General features: G+C 40.6%; 1 protein-coding gene across 3 annotated transcripts in view; it reads right to left on the bottom strand.

Moving 5' to 3' along the window:
• evlb (Enah/Vasp-like b) overlaps nt 1-20,420 on the bottom strand; it is a 48,323-nt gene that overhangs the window by 1,557 nt on the left and 26,346 nt on the right. For 2 of the 3 annotated variants that reach the window (XM_085431448.1, XM_085431446.1), the window contains exons 2-12: nt 15,485-15,653; nt 13,408-13,585; nt 6,338-6,404; nt 3,743-3,813; nt 3,317-3,564; nt 3,055-3,152; nt 2,862-2,901; nt 2,447-2,498; nt 1,483-1,540; nt 1,338-1,398; nt 1,162-1,219 (exon numbers count right to left, since the gene is read on the bottom strand). In XM_085431448.1, the coding sequence (XP_085287574.1) occupies nt 1,162-1,219; nt 1,338-1,398; nt 1,483-1,540; nt 2,447-2,498; nt 2,862-2,901; nt 3,055-3,152; nt 3,317-3,564; nt 3,743-3,813; nt 6,338-6,404; nt 13,408-13,585; nt 15,485-15,653 (1,100 nt within the window). The remainder of the gene's footprint in view (nt 1-1,161; nt 1,220-1,337; nt 1,399-1,482; nt 1,541-2,446; nt 2,499-2,861; nt 2,902-3,054; nt 3,153-3,316; nt 3,565-3,742; nt 3,814-6,337; nt 6,405-13,407; nt 13,586-15,484; nt 15,654-20,420) is intronic. The other variant, XM_085431447.1, reaches the window with a different exon arrangement.

The following is a 20,420-nucleotide window of genomic DNA, read 5'->3' as shown; positions in this document are numbered from 1 at the left end:
CTTTGGCCTATTTGTGTACTGAATGCCATATGTAGTGGATTTTTAGATAGTTAAACTAACAGAAGAAGCTGCTCTCAGCTGCTCTTTTATTCCTAAAAACACAGAAGCCAGTGTTTATTCAATTACCATTATTATGTTGTATTTTTGCTAGGTTTTTATTACAATGCTTTATATGATATACAATGATATGGTACTTGTATAGAATTGTTTTTGGTATGTTAATGTATTGATAATCTGCTTATTAGTTTTAGTCTTAATTTTGTTTGTAATTCATGAGAAAAATGAAGAAGTTAATTAAGAAGTTGCAGAATAGATTCTGCTATACAGACACAAGAAGTTTTTTTTCTTTTTTGTTTACCACGGACACATCAAAGCTGTGAAAAAAAATTGCCGCAAAGTCTCCTGATACTAAAACTATTTTATTTTTCCTCTGTATCTTATTTTATTTTGTAAGTACAGTAGTAGTTCATAAGTAGTTTTGTAAGTACAGAATATGATTTCAGCTAATTTTTCCCCACTTAACTAAAATAAATTTTCTTTGCCTCCAGTTTAAATTTTCACTTAATCTTAGTATACTATAATAATCTTATAGCCAACATACCTTCAATCTGTCATGCATGTGTTCTTACATTGTACTTAGAAAACCTTTTAGTTAATCAACACTGAGACTTTTATTATAACATTCTCTAGATATTATTTAATAAACGTGCTGATGTCACTAAATGTCAAATGTTAAATATTATGCATGTAGGCTATTTAAGAGTTGATGTGCAATTTAGCAATGTATATCCTCTTGGTGAGCAATGGTAAACTTATTGGGATAATATTAAACAGATTAGCACATAACGACAACAAAAATAGTACTAATAGTTATTATTATTATTATTATTATTATTATTATTATGTCTTAAAGGGATTCATCTTTTTCTTGTGAAAGTAACAAATTCAAATATTCATGATACTGCTTTTGTAGAGTTTGATGTTTTAAATCCATTTGTACTTTTCTGTGAATCTAGTGCAACCTAGTGGTTACACATGTGTATAACTATCAAACTCCCACAATTCCGCTGGATAGGCTTCCTTTTAAATATTCATTAACATGAATTAGGAGAGAGAAAATGATCCTCCTCAGGTTTTCAAGAGAAGATTAAACCAACCTACCATCGATGATTTCGTCCTTCACTTTGTGCAATTCACGAAACACCTCTTCCAATATTTCCTGTTGAAGCACAAACGGGTAACTCGTAAAACATCACCAATTGATTGCTTTACCGTGGAAACGAGCTTATACTTTTAACAAAATAGCAAAACATTTTGCTGGGTAATGCTTTCTTTACCTGTTTCATTCTATCGAGGTCTAACGAGTCTGTGTCGCCACCACTCCCCGCAGGTCGTGCTCTGCGTAACACAAAATAATTCTCTGTCACACTAGCTGTTACTGTATTGCTTCACAGTGACAAGCAGCGGGATTCCCTTTCTCACCTCGACGCCATTGCCCTGTCTGCAGAGTTTGCTCGGTCCCAGGGCTTCTTTGCTCCGTCTAGACGACAAAGGAAAAAGATCAGATAAAAAAACGAGAGAGAAAAAAAGTCATACATGCATTTCTGGATTTATCATTGCTCTGAAATCCCATTTGCTATCAGGATTTTTAAAAACTTGTAATAGTTCTACTATCATGAGAAACGATGATACCACACCTAAATAAAACCAAAATAGCTCCGTGACAATAAAGCGATGTTAAACATGCTGTAATGATTTGTTAGTATCATGTCGATATCAGCACCGTGTTCAGCACCTTCAGTTCTGAAGGCAAAAGGAGATCAAACCCAGTACTGGTGTAACTAATGAAGTGGTGAGTGTCTATTTAAAAACAAAAAAAACTTAATTCCAAACTTCTGTACATGTTAAAAGTTATTTTTTTCTTTCTCTTAGAAATGTTTGTGGATCTGCTTCTAATATTTTTACTTTTCCATCCCACACCTTTTTCATGTGTTTCAAACGTGGTTTGTAACTGTGTTTAGTCAAAGGAGCTTGCAAAGAAAAGCGTCTGGACTTCTTTAAGTTGCTTGAAGACGTTTCACCTCTCATCCGAGAAGCTTCTTCACCTAGGCTCAGGCGATTAGAGGATCATCAGGGGGTCCTTTCGTCCCTCTGTGGGGGGACACTCCCACTAGGTTTAAATCTGGGACTCCCCACCATATGACCTTAGAACTGAAGAAGCTTCTCGGATGAGAGGTGAAACGTCTTCAAGCAACTTAACCCTGGAGAACCCATGGGGTCAGATCCGACCCCATTGGTTTACTAGGGAAACCATGGGGTCAAATTTGACCCCATGGTTTCTCCAGGGTTAAAGAAGTCCAGACGCTTTTCTTTGCAAGCTCCTTTGACTACAATGACCTGGATGACTGAGAACCTTCACAGACGTAACTGCGTTTAGTTTTCTCACCCGTTGCGTTCTGTCCACTCCGAGTGCTGGGCGACGGAGAATTTGGGTCATCCTAGAGAAGCACAATGAAATCGGTAAGCATCACTCACAATACCACAAATGCTATTATCCTCGTTAGCGAGCCAGCAGTTTGATGCAGAATATTCTGCAAATATCAGTCTCACCTGTGTGAAACCAGGCTTCTTTAATCTGATTTCCTTGTGATTAATGATTATTACTGAGCTTTTATCATCATTTCTCGATGTTTCCATCACAACACAAATGATAACAATGATCATTATCACCCTTATATAATCAGCATCAACATTATCCTGATCCCTGCCTAAACCGTTACCCTAATTATCACCGTAAATCACAGAGCGAGCAGTGCTCAGCTTCATGAATTGCAAACCATCTCCGTTTCGCACGCACTTACATTTTGGCTGTCCTCGGGCTTCTCTGAAGCTGCTTTCCTTCTGGAGGAAAGAAGAAGCCTCAAGTGAGAAAAAGGAATTTCATTGAAATTCCAGAATGAACTAAACAAAAAACTAAAGATTTCAGTGACCAGTTGTATCTAATATAGCAACAGTATGTGAGAGAAAAAGACCTTCGGCCTGTATTGATCTGACCTTCGTGCCAACAGAGCATTCATCTCCTCCATCAGTCCTCCACTCCCCCCACTTGTTCGGTTAGCTTCATTTTTGGCACCTGAAGAGCTGTCATCAGGCTGAAGAAAGCAGAGGAAAAAAAACGACAACTGTGGGTTACTCCCTGATATGTGCAAATCATGAACATTTTAAAGTATGTCAGTCAAATCTGAAGGAGATAATCCAGCTATATCCCGCATGGTTTACAGAAATTTCACCCAAACATCATAAAGTGTTGCCTCACTCTTTGAACACGGCGTAGTTTGGCTCCAGCAATCATAGCCGCAAGACCTGTCGGCGCAGAGGTCTCATCCCCGTGGCTTCCTCCGCCTAAGGGCAGTGGAGGAGGGAGAGGAGGTTGCGGCGCCCCTGCTGACGGTGGCGGCGGGCCTGGCGGTGGTGGAGGAGGAGGTGGGCCGCCCATGATCACCGGTGGAGGTACTACTGGTGGGGCAACGGAGAGCACAGCAGGATGGCCTTGGAAAGGAGAACCTAGAGGAAAAGTGCAGCGAGTGATTGAAACTCAGTCGCTTTGTGCAATATTTATCCGCACTTACACCTGTGTTGGTTCAGATGCACTTAGGCGAAGACGCGGACCATTTTTAAATTGAATGAAAGAACTATTTTTACCAGCTGAACTTTAGCTGACCTGTGCACTTCGTGTGAGTACCTGAGTTGGAGGACCGTCGCTCCCGCTCCATGTGCGCCTGCATCTGCTGCTGCTGTTGCTCCATCATTTGCCTGCAGAGACAAGAAGGATCACAGCTGCTCACTTAATATCAAACATGTCAAATCTTGTCCTAAAATCTGACAATTTACCCACCTACAGGAAAAGTTCAGAAAACCATCGCACAGTAATAGACAGAGAAATGTCCACTTGCCTCAAAGATGCGCTAGGATCGGCATTAGGTTTTGATTTCAAATGTTCCAACTGCTTGATCCAATATTTATCAGATATTAAAGCTCCACACGTTCTTTTGGGATATTTCTTCTTAAGTCATAATCATCGTTTGTGTCAGGTAGTTTCTGTCACAGCCCCTGGGTTTGGAGTTTGGTATTCTTCTATAACATTTAGATTATGGGATGGGTTCTACTATAGTTTCTTTTTTTAAAATTTATTTATAGTTTAGTTTCATGTTTGTTTCATTATCATTCCAGGATTTTGAGTTCCTATTAAGTTTTGTATTCTCATCTACATAATATGCATTTTCTTGTTGGTTTCTATATGATGATGTTTAGTTTTTAAGGATACTTGGTGTTTAGCTATTGTTAAACTGGAAAGGTAGTTTCTGTTAGCGTTTAGAGTTTGTTGCTTATATCTGATTCCCTGTATTTTGGTTTATTTCTCCCACCACCCCCAGTATTGCTGTGTGTGTGTGTATGAGTTAGTTAGTGGCTCAATATTTAGTTAGTTTCTTCCTGGTTTACTTTGTTAGTTTGTGTCTCTTTTACTTCTCATGTGTAATTACCTTGATTGGTTCCAGCCGTGTCTCATTAACCTGATGTGTCCGCTTCCTATGATTACATAATGTGTGTATAAATAGTCCTTCCCTGCCATTGAGTCTTTGTTAGTGTCTGTCTGTTTTCATTTGGTAACTCTGGGCATAGGAAACAGTGCGTGGCCCAGGTGAGCTCTTTGGAATCACATCGGAAATGAGGCAAAACAACACAAAAAATAGTGTAATTATTTGAAACATGTTTTTCTTTGGAGTTTTAACTAAAAGTCACTACCTTAATTGCTGTTGTTTAGTATAAAGTCTAATGAGACCACTGTACGAACTGCACTCAAGCTCTAGCAGATGGTGAGTTTTTCTCGCATGCTGTCACCGTGAGTCAGAGGTTTGAATTCACATCCCAACATGGTAACACTTAACAAAGATGGACACAAAAACCTGCTTGCTTACTAAAAAAATCGACTCAGAAATACCTGATTTCACAAATAATCCCCCAATAACTTAATTGCTCTGCACTTTCCAGAGGAACAAATGAATTACTACTAAGCATTCACCTTATTTGAGGTAATAGCGAGGTAATGAGGATCCACTGAGATCTGCTTAATAAGACACATGAATGGCTTTGTATTAGTTATTAATTAATGACTCATAAAGAAAGTGAAGAGCTATATTATATTGACAGATAATTATTAAATAATTATTACCCAATGAGCCAGAATTATCTTCCAGCTGGGTCTTTAATAAATAATCATCTACTGTACAGCCCTTGATTAGGGCTAATTATGAAGGTGCTGATGAATGCCTCCTGAACTATCAGATCATTCCTGATTTGTTCTTCACCTGCGTTTTAGTAAGTAAACAAGTTTTTGTGTCTTATATCATGCAGTGTGCCCATCTCCTGCTCCTCATTCATCCAAGCCAACATCACTTTTCTCTTCGATCTTTATCCCACCTATCTCATTACATCTCTGTCTTTGATTTGAGGAGATATGCGATGTGACATCTGAGGCAGCAACCTGTCTGATGTGACAGCAGCGTGCGCACAGCAGGAGCAGAGGTGCTTAGTAAACAACGGTTCTCTGAAATTAATTTGCTTCCGCTGACCAGGACGCCAACGCACGCAATCTCCCCTCACAATCGCAGACATAATCCTTTGTGGCAGAGGAACAGTTCATCCGACATGGGGATCAGACAGAGCCATAATTCCCTTCATATTTGTTCTCTTAAGTACTGGCATTCGGCATTTAGATGAACCAGCAGGCGGAGCTGAAATAAGTTTAAAAACAGCAACAAAGACCTCGTTGTGTCCGAGTCCGTCTCTGAAGTGGAGAGAGGAACAGCAGGTGCAGTGGAAGAAAGGCAAGCCACAGTGTAAACCGTGGAAATGGCCTTAAGGGTCATTTTGAATACTGCTTATCCACTACTTTGTATATTTTAATCTGCCACTATGATTTAGAAAACGGGGACTACTTGTGTTTTAGCCATTACTGTAAAACTTTCAGTCTTTATCATTGTGACCCACTGGAAGGTAGGAGGGATACAGAGGACAGTAAGAGGAGGGGAGGGATGAGTTTTGCTTCAGTTCACAAGAGCCTGTGATCCTTCACTAAAAATATTCTTCTCATGGATGACAAGATACTAATTTTCTCCCACTTTTTTGGCACCACAGTTCATTCAGATCATTTTTCTGATTGCAAAAGCTGCCAGACAAGGTGGGCTTAAAAATAAACAAATAAATAATCTGCTAACAGGGGTTCATGTTACATAGACTGCCTTGCAAAGAAGGAGAAAACGTCTTTTTTAAATGATACCTTGCTCTCTGAGCTTCTATCTCATCTGAAGTCGGTCCATTCTGGACTTGGCGCTGGAGAGCTGGACCTAAAGATGCAAACGAAAACAGAAAGAAAGAAAAAGACACAAATAGAGTGAAGTTGACCTTAATGTTTCATTATCAGCACTATTATGTCAGTTAAAATTAGTGCCAGTCAAGATAATTAACTATAAAATCACAAGGAACGTAACAGCGACTGATCATTATGTTGTCTCATTTCCATAATAAGTAATGTGCAGTGAAAAGCATGATAATCCCCGACTTCATGTAAATGAGCTTAAACTCATTCATGCACTTTTACTGTTGAAGGGGAGCAGAAGATGTCCTGCTGCAACGCTGTCCTTCTGTTTACTCCTGCGCTCTTTTAGAGACAAGTCATTTGATTCGTAATGCTGCAGTGAGGCGACATCTGAGAGCGGCCTTCTCTTAAATTTTTAAATTCACACAAATGTCAATATGAGCACAAACACATGCAAGCGCACAAACAAATGTCAGCCAGAGCCCCACGAGTACTTCTGGGGTGAAATACAACTTGCCGACGGGTTTATGAATCACCAAAACTAGAAACAGAGCGGCTGAGCGAGGTCTGGAGAGTGTCTGAGCTGCTCTTTCTAAACAGATGAACCTAACTGAGAACAGAGGAAATTCTGTCAGCTGTGGTTACAAACTCAGTAAAAACAAACCATTGTGGCATCTCCTTTGGTGGATGAGGCTCAAAATCAAATATACTGTATGCGAGAGTCATTATTGTCTGAGCTACAAGGCTTTTGGTATCTAATCCTTTTACTACCATAAGTGAGATCTGCAGATAGAGCCAGAAAGGAAATGCAATTAATTGAACACATGATAAGACTTCAACTTGGGGTTTACAATTAAATCAGATGTCAATGTCAAGGATGTTCTCATGACTGAATTCCTCTGGATTAAGGAAGTAAGTAAGGAGGAATCTTGTGGTGTTTTTTTGGTTACTTTTTGGTTGATTTATGATCACTTCCCTTTAAATCTAATCAAGAGTTGTAAAAGTGTTTGAAATAGGCATAAAACTCTATAGACCATGTTCCCTTTTGTCTACGTAAAGATGTCCCTTACATAACAGTTTTATGGCTCTACATAGTCAGCCTGTTTTCAGGGTCACTGCTCACTGACGATTCTCTCCACTGCTCACACCTCTAATGGAATAGACTCTGGCTGATGGTGCTAATGGCTGCTATTGATCAAGTAACAGAAACCCAAAAATACAACGATGGCAAAAGCTTTGAGTCATGGCTGCTATCAGACACCTGTCCTACACACATGCATGGTGTTTCATCTTAGATCCTAATGTTATATTTTTAGAATCCAGGTTTTGTCCAGAACAGGTTTAGACCCAACAAAATTTAATTTACTAATAAATGCCCGTGCATGCTTGGCCTGTTTGTGGTGTTGCATGTGAAATTAAAATGCATTTTTATCACGTGTCATATAAGCAAACAATGTAAACAATTTTAGCCCAATGCTAAGTGGCTGATGGGCAACCTGACGGCATCATAATATATACCTGAAGTTTTAAAGCTATAAGTGAGATGTTACTGTAATGATATAAAAATCATATGGTGCTTCTATAAGGTGTTACAGGTTCATAAATGCTAAAAACAGGTTACTTTAGCTGACTGCTATGTAGTTGCTAGGCAACATGAAGACATCACAATATCTGATGTAGATAAGAACCTTCAGGGAAGGAGCTGGCAGACAACCAAACCAGCACACAGACAGAGCTTTATGTGTATTATAGTGACCTGCTGAACTCCTTTCGATGTCCTCTAAAAGAGAGGCCAGCTGCCCTTCAGATGCAGTTCATTTCTGCGATCTCGTTCTTTTGGTCACTACCCAGAGTTAATGACCATAGGTAAGGGTAGGGACGTAGATCAATATGTAAATCGAGAGCTTTGGACCTTTACAGCATTGAATTGAACTGAACCTCAAACCAGCAGTTTTTGGTTGACAAATTGGCAAATGGCCTGTATTTATATAGCGCTTTACTAGTCCCTAAGGACCCCAAAGCGCTTTACATATCCAGTCATCCACCCATTCACACACACATTCACACACTGGTGATGATGACACTGAGAACATACAATAATCCAAGAATAAAACTAAAATACATAAAAAACTGGGTCGTGGGCCAAGTGCCATGACACTATCACTGCAAAAGTAAAATGTTGATTTCAGAATGTATTGAAGAGAAAAACGACCCTATCGACTGATAGAGGATAGAGGACTCAAAAGAGATGTTTAGTTGGATTTATTTCTACTAGATGAGTGAGTAACAGAGCCTGCCAAGTTCAATTCAATTCAATTTTATTTATACAGCAGCAAATCACAACAACAGTTGCCTTAATGTGCTTTATATTGTAACGCAAAGACCCTACATACAGAAAAAACCCAACAATCAGACAACACCCTGTGAGCAAGCACTTGGTGACAGTGGGAAGGAAAACCCCCTTTTAACAGGAAGAAACCTCCAGCAGAACCAGGTTTAGGGAGGGGTTACTAACACAAAAGCTATTCTACATGTTTGAAAAAGGCCACGCTCTACAACAGAGTATTGCACTGCTTTAACTGGTTTAAATATTCCAATATATGTTCCATTTGAGTTTGTTTACCCTATTCAGCTAATGATTCCTGACTGACTCTGCCATTTACTGGATTATAATAACACAATAATAGCCATTAACACACAAAAACTACACACACAAACTCAAAATCAGAATTGTCATGCAGATGTTTGCACACACAGTTTTTTTTACCTACACGACATGCTGAAGAAGAGAAACCGGCTGCAGCAAACACAGAGGCACTGACAGACCCACTCCCTCCTAACCATCTCTTGCCTTCAGCTCCTCTCCCTCCTCCTTTTCTTCTCCATTCATCATCTCCCTCACTATCTCTCTCTCTCTCACACACCTCACCTGCCTGCCTTTCCCTCCTCCTCCCATCCTACCTCACCAACAGTATCATCTGTCATCTTCTTGAAACTAACACCAGGAGCGGCAGCAGCACAGCGAGAATATCTGCTTAATGTTTCAAAAGGTCGACTTTGTCTCTAGGCTACACAGCCTAGTGCTGCTTAGCCACACAAATATTACAGCGAGATGATCCACGTGCACTCCAGGTTTACATCAAGGCTCAAACATGTGGGGGGCGGGGATAAAGAGTTACTAAGTAACAAAAGTGTTTTTTTTGTCACATAAGTAACAAAAGTTTATTCTTTAGTTGGTGTTTGGGTGTCATGTGACAAGATAGCAAATGGCCGGTGCTCTAATAAGCTCCAGAACAACAACAGTGCCAGTGCCCTCTGTAAGCAGTTGCGTCCCCACCTGCCACCAGAACATCGTCAGCACTTCCCAGCATTGATTTGCTAAGTCTCTGAAGGTCTAGTGGATGAGTGCAAAACCATCCTCCAGTGATTCCCTTTAATCAATAGTTGATCAATCAATAGTTTCATATCATACAAGGATTTCTCTGGTGGGCCTGAGAGGTCAGTGACCCCCAAAGTTTACAGTGTTAATGCAGGTGTTCAGTTGGGTGGCTGGATGCTGACCACAGCATATGACTCGCATCCTTTTCTGTATGTCTTCCTGGAATAGACGACTCCTATTTATAGAGAGTCGAGAGTTTAAATATTCCCTTTATTTTGTCACCTGTCAGGTCTTACATGTAGGTCTTAAAAATGGCTTATTTTGGCTAATACCATTTTATGAAATGTTAAACAATCATATTTTTGTTTTATTCCATTAATGACCTATCTTACTTCCAAAATATGAGTTCATTTGGCACTTTTGGTTATCACTTTTACACAGTGATCACTTTTTACAAGTGACAGGTTACATCTTTCTGTAAAACCCAGAGAAAATAGGCCTTCAAAGCAATAAGAATAAACAGTGCTCCGCTGTTTCATATGTTCCTTTTTGATCCTCTCCTCAGTTTTATATCCTACATCATGTAATATTTCCTCTCTAAAGGTGAAAGCAATTTTAAGGACAAAAGGTCAGGTTTTGACTTCCTTACCACTAGAGGGTGTTAGGCACAAGCAAGGAACACCCATGTTCTGGTTTCAGCTTTACAAAGTGTGAACGTGTCTTATGTAATCAGCTGGAGAGCATGGATATGCAAAAATCAGGTCCTGTGCCATGCTGAGAAATAAAAATAGGAAACAACATACCGGAATAAACTAATTTCCTAATTCTCCCCCTTGATCACGCACTTGTGCGTAAATATAAAAGTTGATCTGTGTGTGTTATGATACAACCTTTGTGAGCGCTGTATCATGGCAAGCTGGTAGCACTGAGATGCTATCAGTCTCTCTATCTGTCAGATGTGCACATGCTTCCCCAACGTGTTTGTGCACTTGCGTTTGGCTGCTGTCACTCGAGCCTCTTTGTTCCCCATCCCATGTTATTAGGCAGATGAAAAGATCTGCTCTCTAGAACGGGGCCCGAGGGAGATCTTCTCAATGACTCACTCTAATGACGCTGGAGGGGACTGGAGGGGGAAGCACGCCGCTGCCGCTGCTGCTGCTGGAGTAATAACTGGCAAGCTGTGACAGTCACTCTGCCTCTCAGTCGCTCCTCAGTTTACATTTGTCTGTCTCTCTTCTCACACACATATACACAGAACTCTGGAGGATTGAGGTTGCCTGTCTTGTATGTATACTCGCTGCTGAAGTCTTTAAATAGAACCTTTTGCAGACGTTTTGGCTTACAGCAGGAAAAACACAGATGGAACCAATAACACTGACGACAGCTCTGTTTCCACTGATGTGTCCCAGCAAGCCCTGGTGGGGATCACAATGAAATGCAGCTTATATTAATTAAATAATTACATTTGTGTCTGTCTGCATGTCAGATAGCTCTATCTTTGATCTATAATAGATTAAAGAATTAATCTTATTGCTAAGCCCCCAGTGAAGTGATGTCATGACAGATTGATGTGGTGATGTTAGAGTCTCTATTGCCCCTTGAAAGACACTGAGAAAGTTTTCAGTGTGACAAATATTTTATCAATGCTCCAAGTGACTAATTTAGGCTCAGCCCCAACCTTATAAACAGTGCAGCTGCATTCCAACCAAAACTATCAATGAGCCACGGGGTCAGCTTCATGATCGCTAATATGCAAACTGTCGTTTCTCCTGCTGAAGACTCTGCATCCAGATGAACAGAGTCAACCTTCTGTGATATCCAGACAACTTCAAGTATGGCTACTATTTTTAGATCACTTCCCGCAGGAAACCTTTCCTGCCTCTTCTGTAATTTCACCATGAGTCTCAGACCTGCAAATCTTTTATTTCAGCTTGACTGAACTGTCCGTTGCTGAGTCTACGGTTGTTAGGTCTGTGCTATATCGCATTCTCTGCAATGATACAGGTGGAAATTTCTATGTGAAATAAAAATATACTGCAATATCCGAAGTGCCGAAGTGTATCTGAGAGCTCGGATGACAATTTATTACATAAAAGGGAGCTACTTCAACAACTTCCAGTGAATCGCAGTGCTCTGCAAAATATTTCAGGGAAATCTGTTAAAGATGGAAATGGAAAGAGTGTTTCAGCACACGAGGCAAAAACACCCTGAATGCAAGGAGGGTACAAAGGAGGAGATAATAGGAACAGCTGATGATATGTGACCAAGTGAATACAGGGTCAGTATTGCCAATACCAATACTAATACTTTCAACCTATAAAGGCAGCTTATATAAGAGGAAAGCAGCTTCTCATTTAATGACCACTATATCAGTGTGACTTTTAATTTCAAAAATAATTAGCTAACACAACAAAACACACCTTTGAACTTTTAATGTATTTTGAAACTGGGTTTGTAGGAGACCTGGAATCACTTCAGGCCAGTTTCTGTTGTTTAAATGTGCTTTAGGCAATAAATAAAAGTGAATACAAAAAGGGGCATGTTTGAGGTATATTTTTTAATTTCATGAAAAAACAATTTATTTAACACAGTTGAGTGGGCTACATACTGAACTTAGAGGATAGATACAAAGTATCAATACTTGCTTTTCTATCAATGTGATAGAAAAGCAAGGCGTGGCAGTAAAGACCACACTTCAATGCTTTTCAGCATACTTCTTTCTTTATTCTCAGTTGCTTGTTTCTTACGGTTCCCGGCTGCAGCTTTTCAGTTCGCAGCCACATGTAATGGAAAAACATTCATTCAGGACCCATTTCACTCTTATATGCAGGGGAGGCGTGACGAGCTGATGCACCTCAGGTGTGTCAGCCTCCACCTCAGCCGCGCCACAAACCACGCCCGCCAAACAAGGCTTTAAGCAGCTGATTAAAAAGCCCAACCCAATCATACAGGCTCCTGAAGAGTTACAAGGTTAACTTTAGTTATTATTATTGTTAAAGTGTTAAGCAGTCATTTTACACTTTTACTTTGAAATTTCAAGGGTAAACACAACCTAGGCTACTTTTGTGTTCACATTTCAATAGATTCACACTTAAAATAAGGAAATATGCAGCAACTTAGTGAAAAAGTTGCTCTTTTTAAAATTACTACAAACATCAATAAAGCATTCAGTATTTCTTTCCTATATCTTCTGAAATGTCACACATTTTCTTGAAATATTGTGATATGACTTTGCCACTATATCGCCCACTCTTATGGGCTATGATCCAGCAGCTTTCAGCAGTTAAGCAGCCCACTGTTCAGAGCTACACTCTGAATTTTGCTTGACACTAATTTGCATCACACTATCACTCTACACGTGTACATAAAGAATGTAAGGGAGTGGTTATCATCTCTGCTGGTTCATGGAAAGTTCAGAGAGAGCTAATCTCACATACCCATGATGACATGACATTTGAACCCATTTTAACCATTTTGCCCGCCGTGTTAAGTCACACATGTTCAGCCCAGTTTTGTGAATTAAAAGTGCCGAGTGCTTATCTGAAAGAAATAAAGTGGAGCTAACTATCGAGTAATAAAATGAAATAAGAAGACATCCTCCATTTCTCAAGTGTGTGTGCATGTGTGCGTCTTGTACTGTGGGAAAACGCACCTCCATCCTGAGCACTGAGGACATTGAGGGCAAAGAGCATAGCATTGGAGAAGGTGGTGGCCTCCTCCTTGCTGGCGAAGTTGAGGCCATAGACCTGCCTGGCGTCCCTCCACTGGTGGAAGGTTGGTGTGGCCTGGTTGTACTTGAGACCCTTCACTATTGAGTAGTTGATGACCACCTTTGAAGGACAAGAGGAGAATGCAGGAAAGGCAGTCATCAGTTAGGAAAAAACTGGAAAGTATTTCGCTTTTATCGGAGAGTTTTTATTTTTCAAGGTTATTTCTCTCTTCTTCTTTTTTTTTTATCTGAAAAATGATTTAAATCCACAGATGGCAGCGCGCCCATAGACATACAACACGGTCATAACTTGCATTGTTTGGAAGGATTTGTGGATTCTGAGTGCGCTGTGTTTTGTGCCACTGTAAAGATAAAAATTTTTGTGTCTGAGAGCAGCACAGCTTGTAATAGTCATTGTGTTTCTCATTTTTATGTTGCTTACATCATGAGCTGTAACTTAGAAGAAACACAGCTGTGAAAAAATGCTGTCGTTTATATCTTGTTTTTCCACAGCTACCCACTGACATCTACTTAACTCTTCGAGCTCTGGGCAATTCTTTTGAGTTTAATTCCAAAATTCACAGTAACAGTAACATCTGAAGAGAAGACATCTGTATCGTGTTCTCTTTAATACTTAGTCCCTGCTGTGTGATTTTATATCCAACTGAGTGAGTTTATTCGATTAAGTTTTATTTCTATAGCGCAAAATCACAGCGACAACTGCCTTAAGGCACTTTATATTGTAAAGTCTCAACCCTAAAAAAATACAAAGAAAATAAAGAAAACCCCAACTATCATATGACCCCCAATGAGCACGTGCTTTGGCAACAGTGGAAAAGAAAAACTCCCTTTTAACAGGAAGAAACCTCCAGCAGAACCAGGCTCAGGGAGGGGCAGCCAGTTGGGAGCGTGGGGAAGAATACGGCACAAAGACGTGCTGTGGAAGAGAGCCAGAGATTAATAATAACTAATAATTAAATGCAGAGAGGTGTATAAACACACAGCGAGGGAAAAAGGTGTATTGTTTGTCGTGTTATTTCCTGTTTTATTTTGTAGGTTATTTCCTCAGGTGTTTTTATTTCCTTCACTAGTTTGTCATCTTAGTTTGCTTCATTCAGCTCAAAACAGTGACCACTCTGGTCTGACCTGCGGCATCAACAACACATTTCACCCAGAGAACCGCCATTTTTTTTCCTCTTTCCTCTTCCTGATCATTCACTGTGAACTAGAGATAATTGTCAGAGTAAATCAGCCGTTTCTGAAATACACAGACCAGCCCATCTGGCACCAATAGCCATGTCATATTCAGAATCACTTAAATTACCTTTCGTCACCATTATGTTGCACACTGATTCAGTTTGAACTTCAGCAGTCAAAGTCTTAGTGTCTTAATGCAATCAGCTGGCTGGCGTAGGTTCTGTTAGTTAACCTTTTTTTAAATGAGTTGTTTAATATTTAACTTTTGAAATGATACTTGATAGCCCTGCAAAAGCCTGACAACCTGTCCAGGGTATACCCCAGCCTCTCGTCCTATGGCAGCTGGTTTAGGCTCCGATCCTCCAGATTCCACCACCCCCCAAAAAAGAAAAAGTTATCCCTTTGGCTATTTAATCACCATTTTCATTTTCTGAATCTTTGTAGGTTTTCTGCCACTTTCAGACATCTTTGTAGTTGTCAGTTTTTGATTACTGCTGTGCTTGATAACCCCGCTGTTTACATGTGTTCCGCGTCTTATCGCCAAACACGTCTGCGGCGGTGCAAAAGAGCCGAGTGCTAATGAGCTGTTGCCGTTGGAGAGGCTGACAGACGGTGAAGAAGATTTCACTCAAGTCACAGCGGAGGCGGGTGAGCTTTAAGATTTCACGAGGTTTGAAGCACGCACACACACAGACTTTGACTGAAGAAATTTTTAAGACTTCATTGGTTCACTCACTCTCCTTCAGTATAGTCAAGTCACAATCCAGACTATTTGCAATCCTCCCACAGCAACAAGTTTACCTCCAGCATCTGCACTTCTTACCTGCTGGTCCTGCAGTTTGACTCCCACCACTCTGAAGGTATTGTTGGCAGTGTTGTGGTAGATGTTGATGCGGCTGAATCCCTGCTGGCCAGGCTTGATGGGCACCCACTTCTTGCTGGTGTCATCGTAGACCATGACAGAGGCCCGCGCCTGGCAGATACTCTGCTCACTGGAGGAGACATTAAAACAAAGAAGAGAGAAACAGGGTGAGTTGGTCATATGTGGGGAGCAGAGAGTTTATCAGCTCCAGAGTTAATCCCAAAGCAGCTTCGCCCCTCTTTCTCTTCTTTCTAGTTTGTGGTGTCATTGCTTTAGCTTGTGACTGGACGTAGACATTTCCCTTCTTAACCCCTCTAATCTAGATATCAGAAACCACTAAAAATCAGAGCAAAAACATCTATCATAAACTGCCACCATCAGACAGAGACGTTATAAAACAATAACTAGAAGTATTTGATGTGTGCAACATCCTCAATCACATCCAAAAACCGGCAATAAATATTATATATACACCCATAAAATAATTAATTCTGTAATAAACATGTAATAAAAACACTCTTGCCTTTTTTCTGAACATATTTTTCACATTATGTGATTACTTGTTTAGATGTGCAACATAATAAGTTTCTCCAGTAAGAAACTCGATGATGACACTGTAACAAATAATGTGTCCACATCACATGTTTAGGCGTCAGCTCTATAGTCGACAAAGGACAGCATTGCACACGAGCACATTGAAAAATATTTCTGCGTTAATGATATGAATGAAATCCATTATATGAATGGATTTGTCCTGAGGAAATAAATTCAAGAGGCTTTATGTTTCATTAGTCACAAGCAAAAAAAATTGAACCACTGATGACAGCGGCTGAGTCTTTATCATGTAAAACACTCAGTGGGTCAGGAGGGTGAAAATATTGTCAGCGCAGGAAGAAGAAAGTCATTTTCAAGCAATTTGGACGTCTAATGTCAAACTTTCCTTTAACTGTAAAATCGGAGGATTTAAGTGAGATAATTATGGTGAACAAGACAACAACTCTGTCTTCTAATCCTGCATTTCACTAATGGTCTAATCCAAATGTAATCAAGCACTAGTCCAGCATCTGCCCATGTTCTTAATGAGGCAGGACTGTAATACGTGTGTGTGTGTGTGTGTGTGTGTGTGTGTGTGTGGCCTCCAGTGTTAGGTTGGGTTTGCCTGCTCTCCTATCTGATCGTGTTATCACAGCCCCCTAGGTCGTCCTTCTTTCCCTCTTTTCCTCAAACACACACACACACACACACACACACGCACACACACACACACGCACACGCACACACATGCACAGAAACACATGCACACTGTAAATAGCACTGAGCGTGATGATGCACTGTTTACGATCATTTCCAGGTCACGTGCTCCGTATCTGCACAATATCAATCAAGGTGCCGGTAAAAGGCGATAAATGGAAAAACACAGGAGAGAAACAGAAACAATTTAGACTTGCAAATGAGATTAACAAGAAGAGTCCCATCTGTGTCTTTGCCTCCTCGCCAAGCTAAAATTAGTGGATCAGGCCTTAAGGCCCTTGTGAAAGAGCTGCGTCAGAAAAGAGGAGCAGTGGAGAAAAGAGGGAAAAGTCTTGGCTTTTAGAGTGTGTGAGTGGAGGCAGCATATGGTGCAGATAAGCGTGTATCATACATGATGGTGGGGGAAATGCTGATGGGATATTATATGAAGGAATAGGCTGACATTTGGCTTATTTGCCCTGTTGATAATAGATGAGACGATAGATTATCTCAAGTCTAAGTGCAGCATTGCAGCCTGGAGGTTATTATAACAGCTTAGCATAAAGACAGATATTAAACAGTTTAGAAAAAAATTACAGTTACATTATGGCTATAGCAAAAATTCAGTGGGATTTTTCAGTGGGAGAAATGTTTTGTCACTCATTCAAATGGCTTTTTCAGACAATGACCAGATCTCATACCACAGGGGAAGCTACACCAAGTCTGTATGGTTTACCGAAGATACATAAACAGGGTGCACCTTTAAGACCATTTGTCTCTACGATCAACTCAGTTACCTATAACACCTCAAAGTCTCTGGCTTCGATCCTCAACCTGTTGGTAGGCAGCTCTGAACACCACATCCACAACACTTTGGATTTTGTTGAGAAGATGAGAGATGCAATTATGGAGGAAACAATGGTCTCATATTATGTTACATCTATCTTTACTTGTGTTCCAGTCGCTGAAGCAGTGAAGGTAGTTCATAAGAGATTACAGGACGAACCCAACCTCAACAATAGACCAATCTCACTGACAACACTGACCAAGTGTGTTTGATCTTGAAGCTGTGTGTGTCTTTATTTGACTTATTTCACATAAAAGTGTGAGTACTACAGGTAGAAACATATGTTTGCCATGTGTTTATAAGATTGGGGAAACCTACAGTCAGCTGAGACTGAAGTAGTCACTTAGATGAGCGACAAAACATTTCTCCCACTAAAAACGCTACATCCAGATGATCAGAATCAACTTTTGGGAATGTGCTGCATTACTTTTAAGAAAAGTGTTCTGTGTAATATGTGCAATAATTACTTTTTTGTGTAATGACCCCGTCACTAATCACAACAAAGAGAGGAAACCAACAAAATTCACAAACATTTGAACACTCAGCATGAAATTAATTTGCATGAATGTAACGTCTTTGATACGCTGCTTAGAGATGGTGGTGACTCTGAAAGTGGAGCCAATGAGAATCGATAATGGAATCAGAATCGTTAAATCCTTATCAATTCCACCCTAGTGGCCACGCTTTCCTTGATGAGGATGTGCATATCCTGGAAGGGAGGAACGCTGGTTTGGAGTCAGGGAGGCCATTTAAAAGGGAAAGACCATCTCTGAATCAAGGCTACATCTTTCACCATAAAGAAACTGAACTCACAGCCCATTGTTAGTAGTGCTGGTTTCAGTCATTATGCAGATGTACTGTTTATAAGATTGGGGAAACCTGCAGTCAGCTATGACTGAAGGAGTCTCTTTGATGAGGGACAAACTGTTCCACTGAAAATACTGTGTCCAGAAGAAAGGAATCAGTTTTGGGGGATTTCCTTAACTGGATGATTGCGCGTGCATCAAGATATTATGGCTATAGCTTTAAATAATGAACACAATATGTGCAAATAATTCCTGTTAGCCAAAAGTTTAGTCATAAGAGTGCTCCTGAACACTGTTTCAGACAGTTCTTTATCCCCAATATGGTCATCTCTGTCAGGAAACCTCTGGCTGGGTGTACAGCAACCTCCTACCACTTCCTTAAGCCTTCCTTTCAAGGGGGGCAGCCAATCAGAGAAGAAGATGGCTTAAAGTGGCTTGTTTCAAATATGAGTGTCGTAGGTGGTTTTTGAAGAATTTGTTACCTGTGTTTCCTATATAAAGGTTACCTGGGCAGGGACTAACCTGACCACAGTCTGATGGGCTAAACAGACAATTTTCCAAATAATCAGTAATAACAGTAGCAGCATGTATGAATTGTAAATTGGCAATTCTTGATTTGTGTTGATATTTTACTGTCCAGGCTTTTTCTTAACAAATCCAATGAACACAGCCTGCTACTCCCCCTTCCTTACTGAAGCTAACTGAAGACGATATCCCCACATGTAAATTACCAGATGCCGCATCACCTGTCACTGGACGGACAGCCTGCCAGCAGCACACTCTGCAAACACGGGGTTCCCCGCCATCCACAGTCTTTAATTCTTTTTTGAGCAGAACAAAATATTGATAAGTCATCAAATAGTGTCAAACAGCAAGTTTTTTTGTTGTTTTGGGGTTTTTGTGAGTCACCAGTCACCGCCGTGGTATCCCTCACTTAAACCCTCGGGATAAGGGATGCTCGTTGCGAGACAATGTGCCTGACTCGAACAAAAAAACAGCATCAAAGAGCAAACACTTTGATCCAGTAAAGAGAAAAGTATCTGTGAAAATAAAAGCACCAGGATAACACTGGAATAACGGAAACAATACCAACTCTTCTCCTTACTTCAAAGTGACAGAGCGAGGCAGTGGGAAGAAACTAAAAACCTGCAGGACTAGAATCTATTCAAACAAGATGAAGACCAAGACTTCAAAGACCATACACACCCTGCTCTGCTGCCCATGTTTTAATGACGTTCTCTCAGGTTATAGCTTGTTATCCACACCAATGCTGTCTTGCATTTTGGTGCACGCTTGAATTCCGCACCGGACCCAGCAGGACAATGACGTGTTGAATTTATTTCGGTTAACTCGACTGACTTCTGTTAATTTTTAAAAAGGAGTGCTCGGCTGCCAGCTGAAAATGGCATCAAGGGCCCAGAAGCATGAATAAATGAGGCTCTTGAGCTAAAGGAGGCTTGAGCAGAAAAGCGGAAGAGACGGGGAGAAGAAGATGGAGTGGGTGACATGAAAACAAGTTTTTCCTGACTGACACACACACACTTGCACACATTGTCACGCCATCGTCCTGGGTCTGAATGCACCCAGCCAGAGCTACGGCAAATTCAAGCTGACAGGGACAGACAGAGAAATCTCGGAGAGCTGCTCGGGAATCCTGTCCTTCTGTCGCTTCCACAGAAATGGTGCAATTTGCAGAGCACAGTGATTGGTGTATGGGGATTATATACAAGTGCAAAGGGCGCTCACTCATTTCAGCCTTGCCTCTGCGTACAAAGATGATTTTCTTTAGCGTTATAACAGCTCTGGCCGGGCTCTGAAGCTGAAGCTGTAAACAGGCCAAGGTCAGAAATGCTTTCACCCCTCAGTGACTTTGAGTAATGTAACCTTGACAATGATGACTGCACCCATAGGCGACAGGATGCAACATAAACACTGACAGCGACCGGCTCTGGTGCATTATTGCTGCATCTTTTCTCCCAGAATCCTCTGATGCTGAACTCAAAACGAGGCATGC

Source organism: Copadichromis virginalis, linkage group LG15 (genome assembly GCF_057382275.1).
Source record: "Copadichromis virginalis isolate Kocher_CV1m ecotype Utaka linkage group LG15, C_Virginalis_male_GT1.1, whole genome shotgun sequence".
Taxonomy (NCBI): Eukaryota; Metazoa; Chordata; class Actinopteri; order Cichliformes; family Cichlidae; genus Copadichromis; species Copadichromis virginalis.
This window is presented reverse-complemented; position numbering and strand designations above follow the sequence as displayed.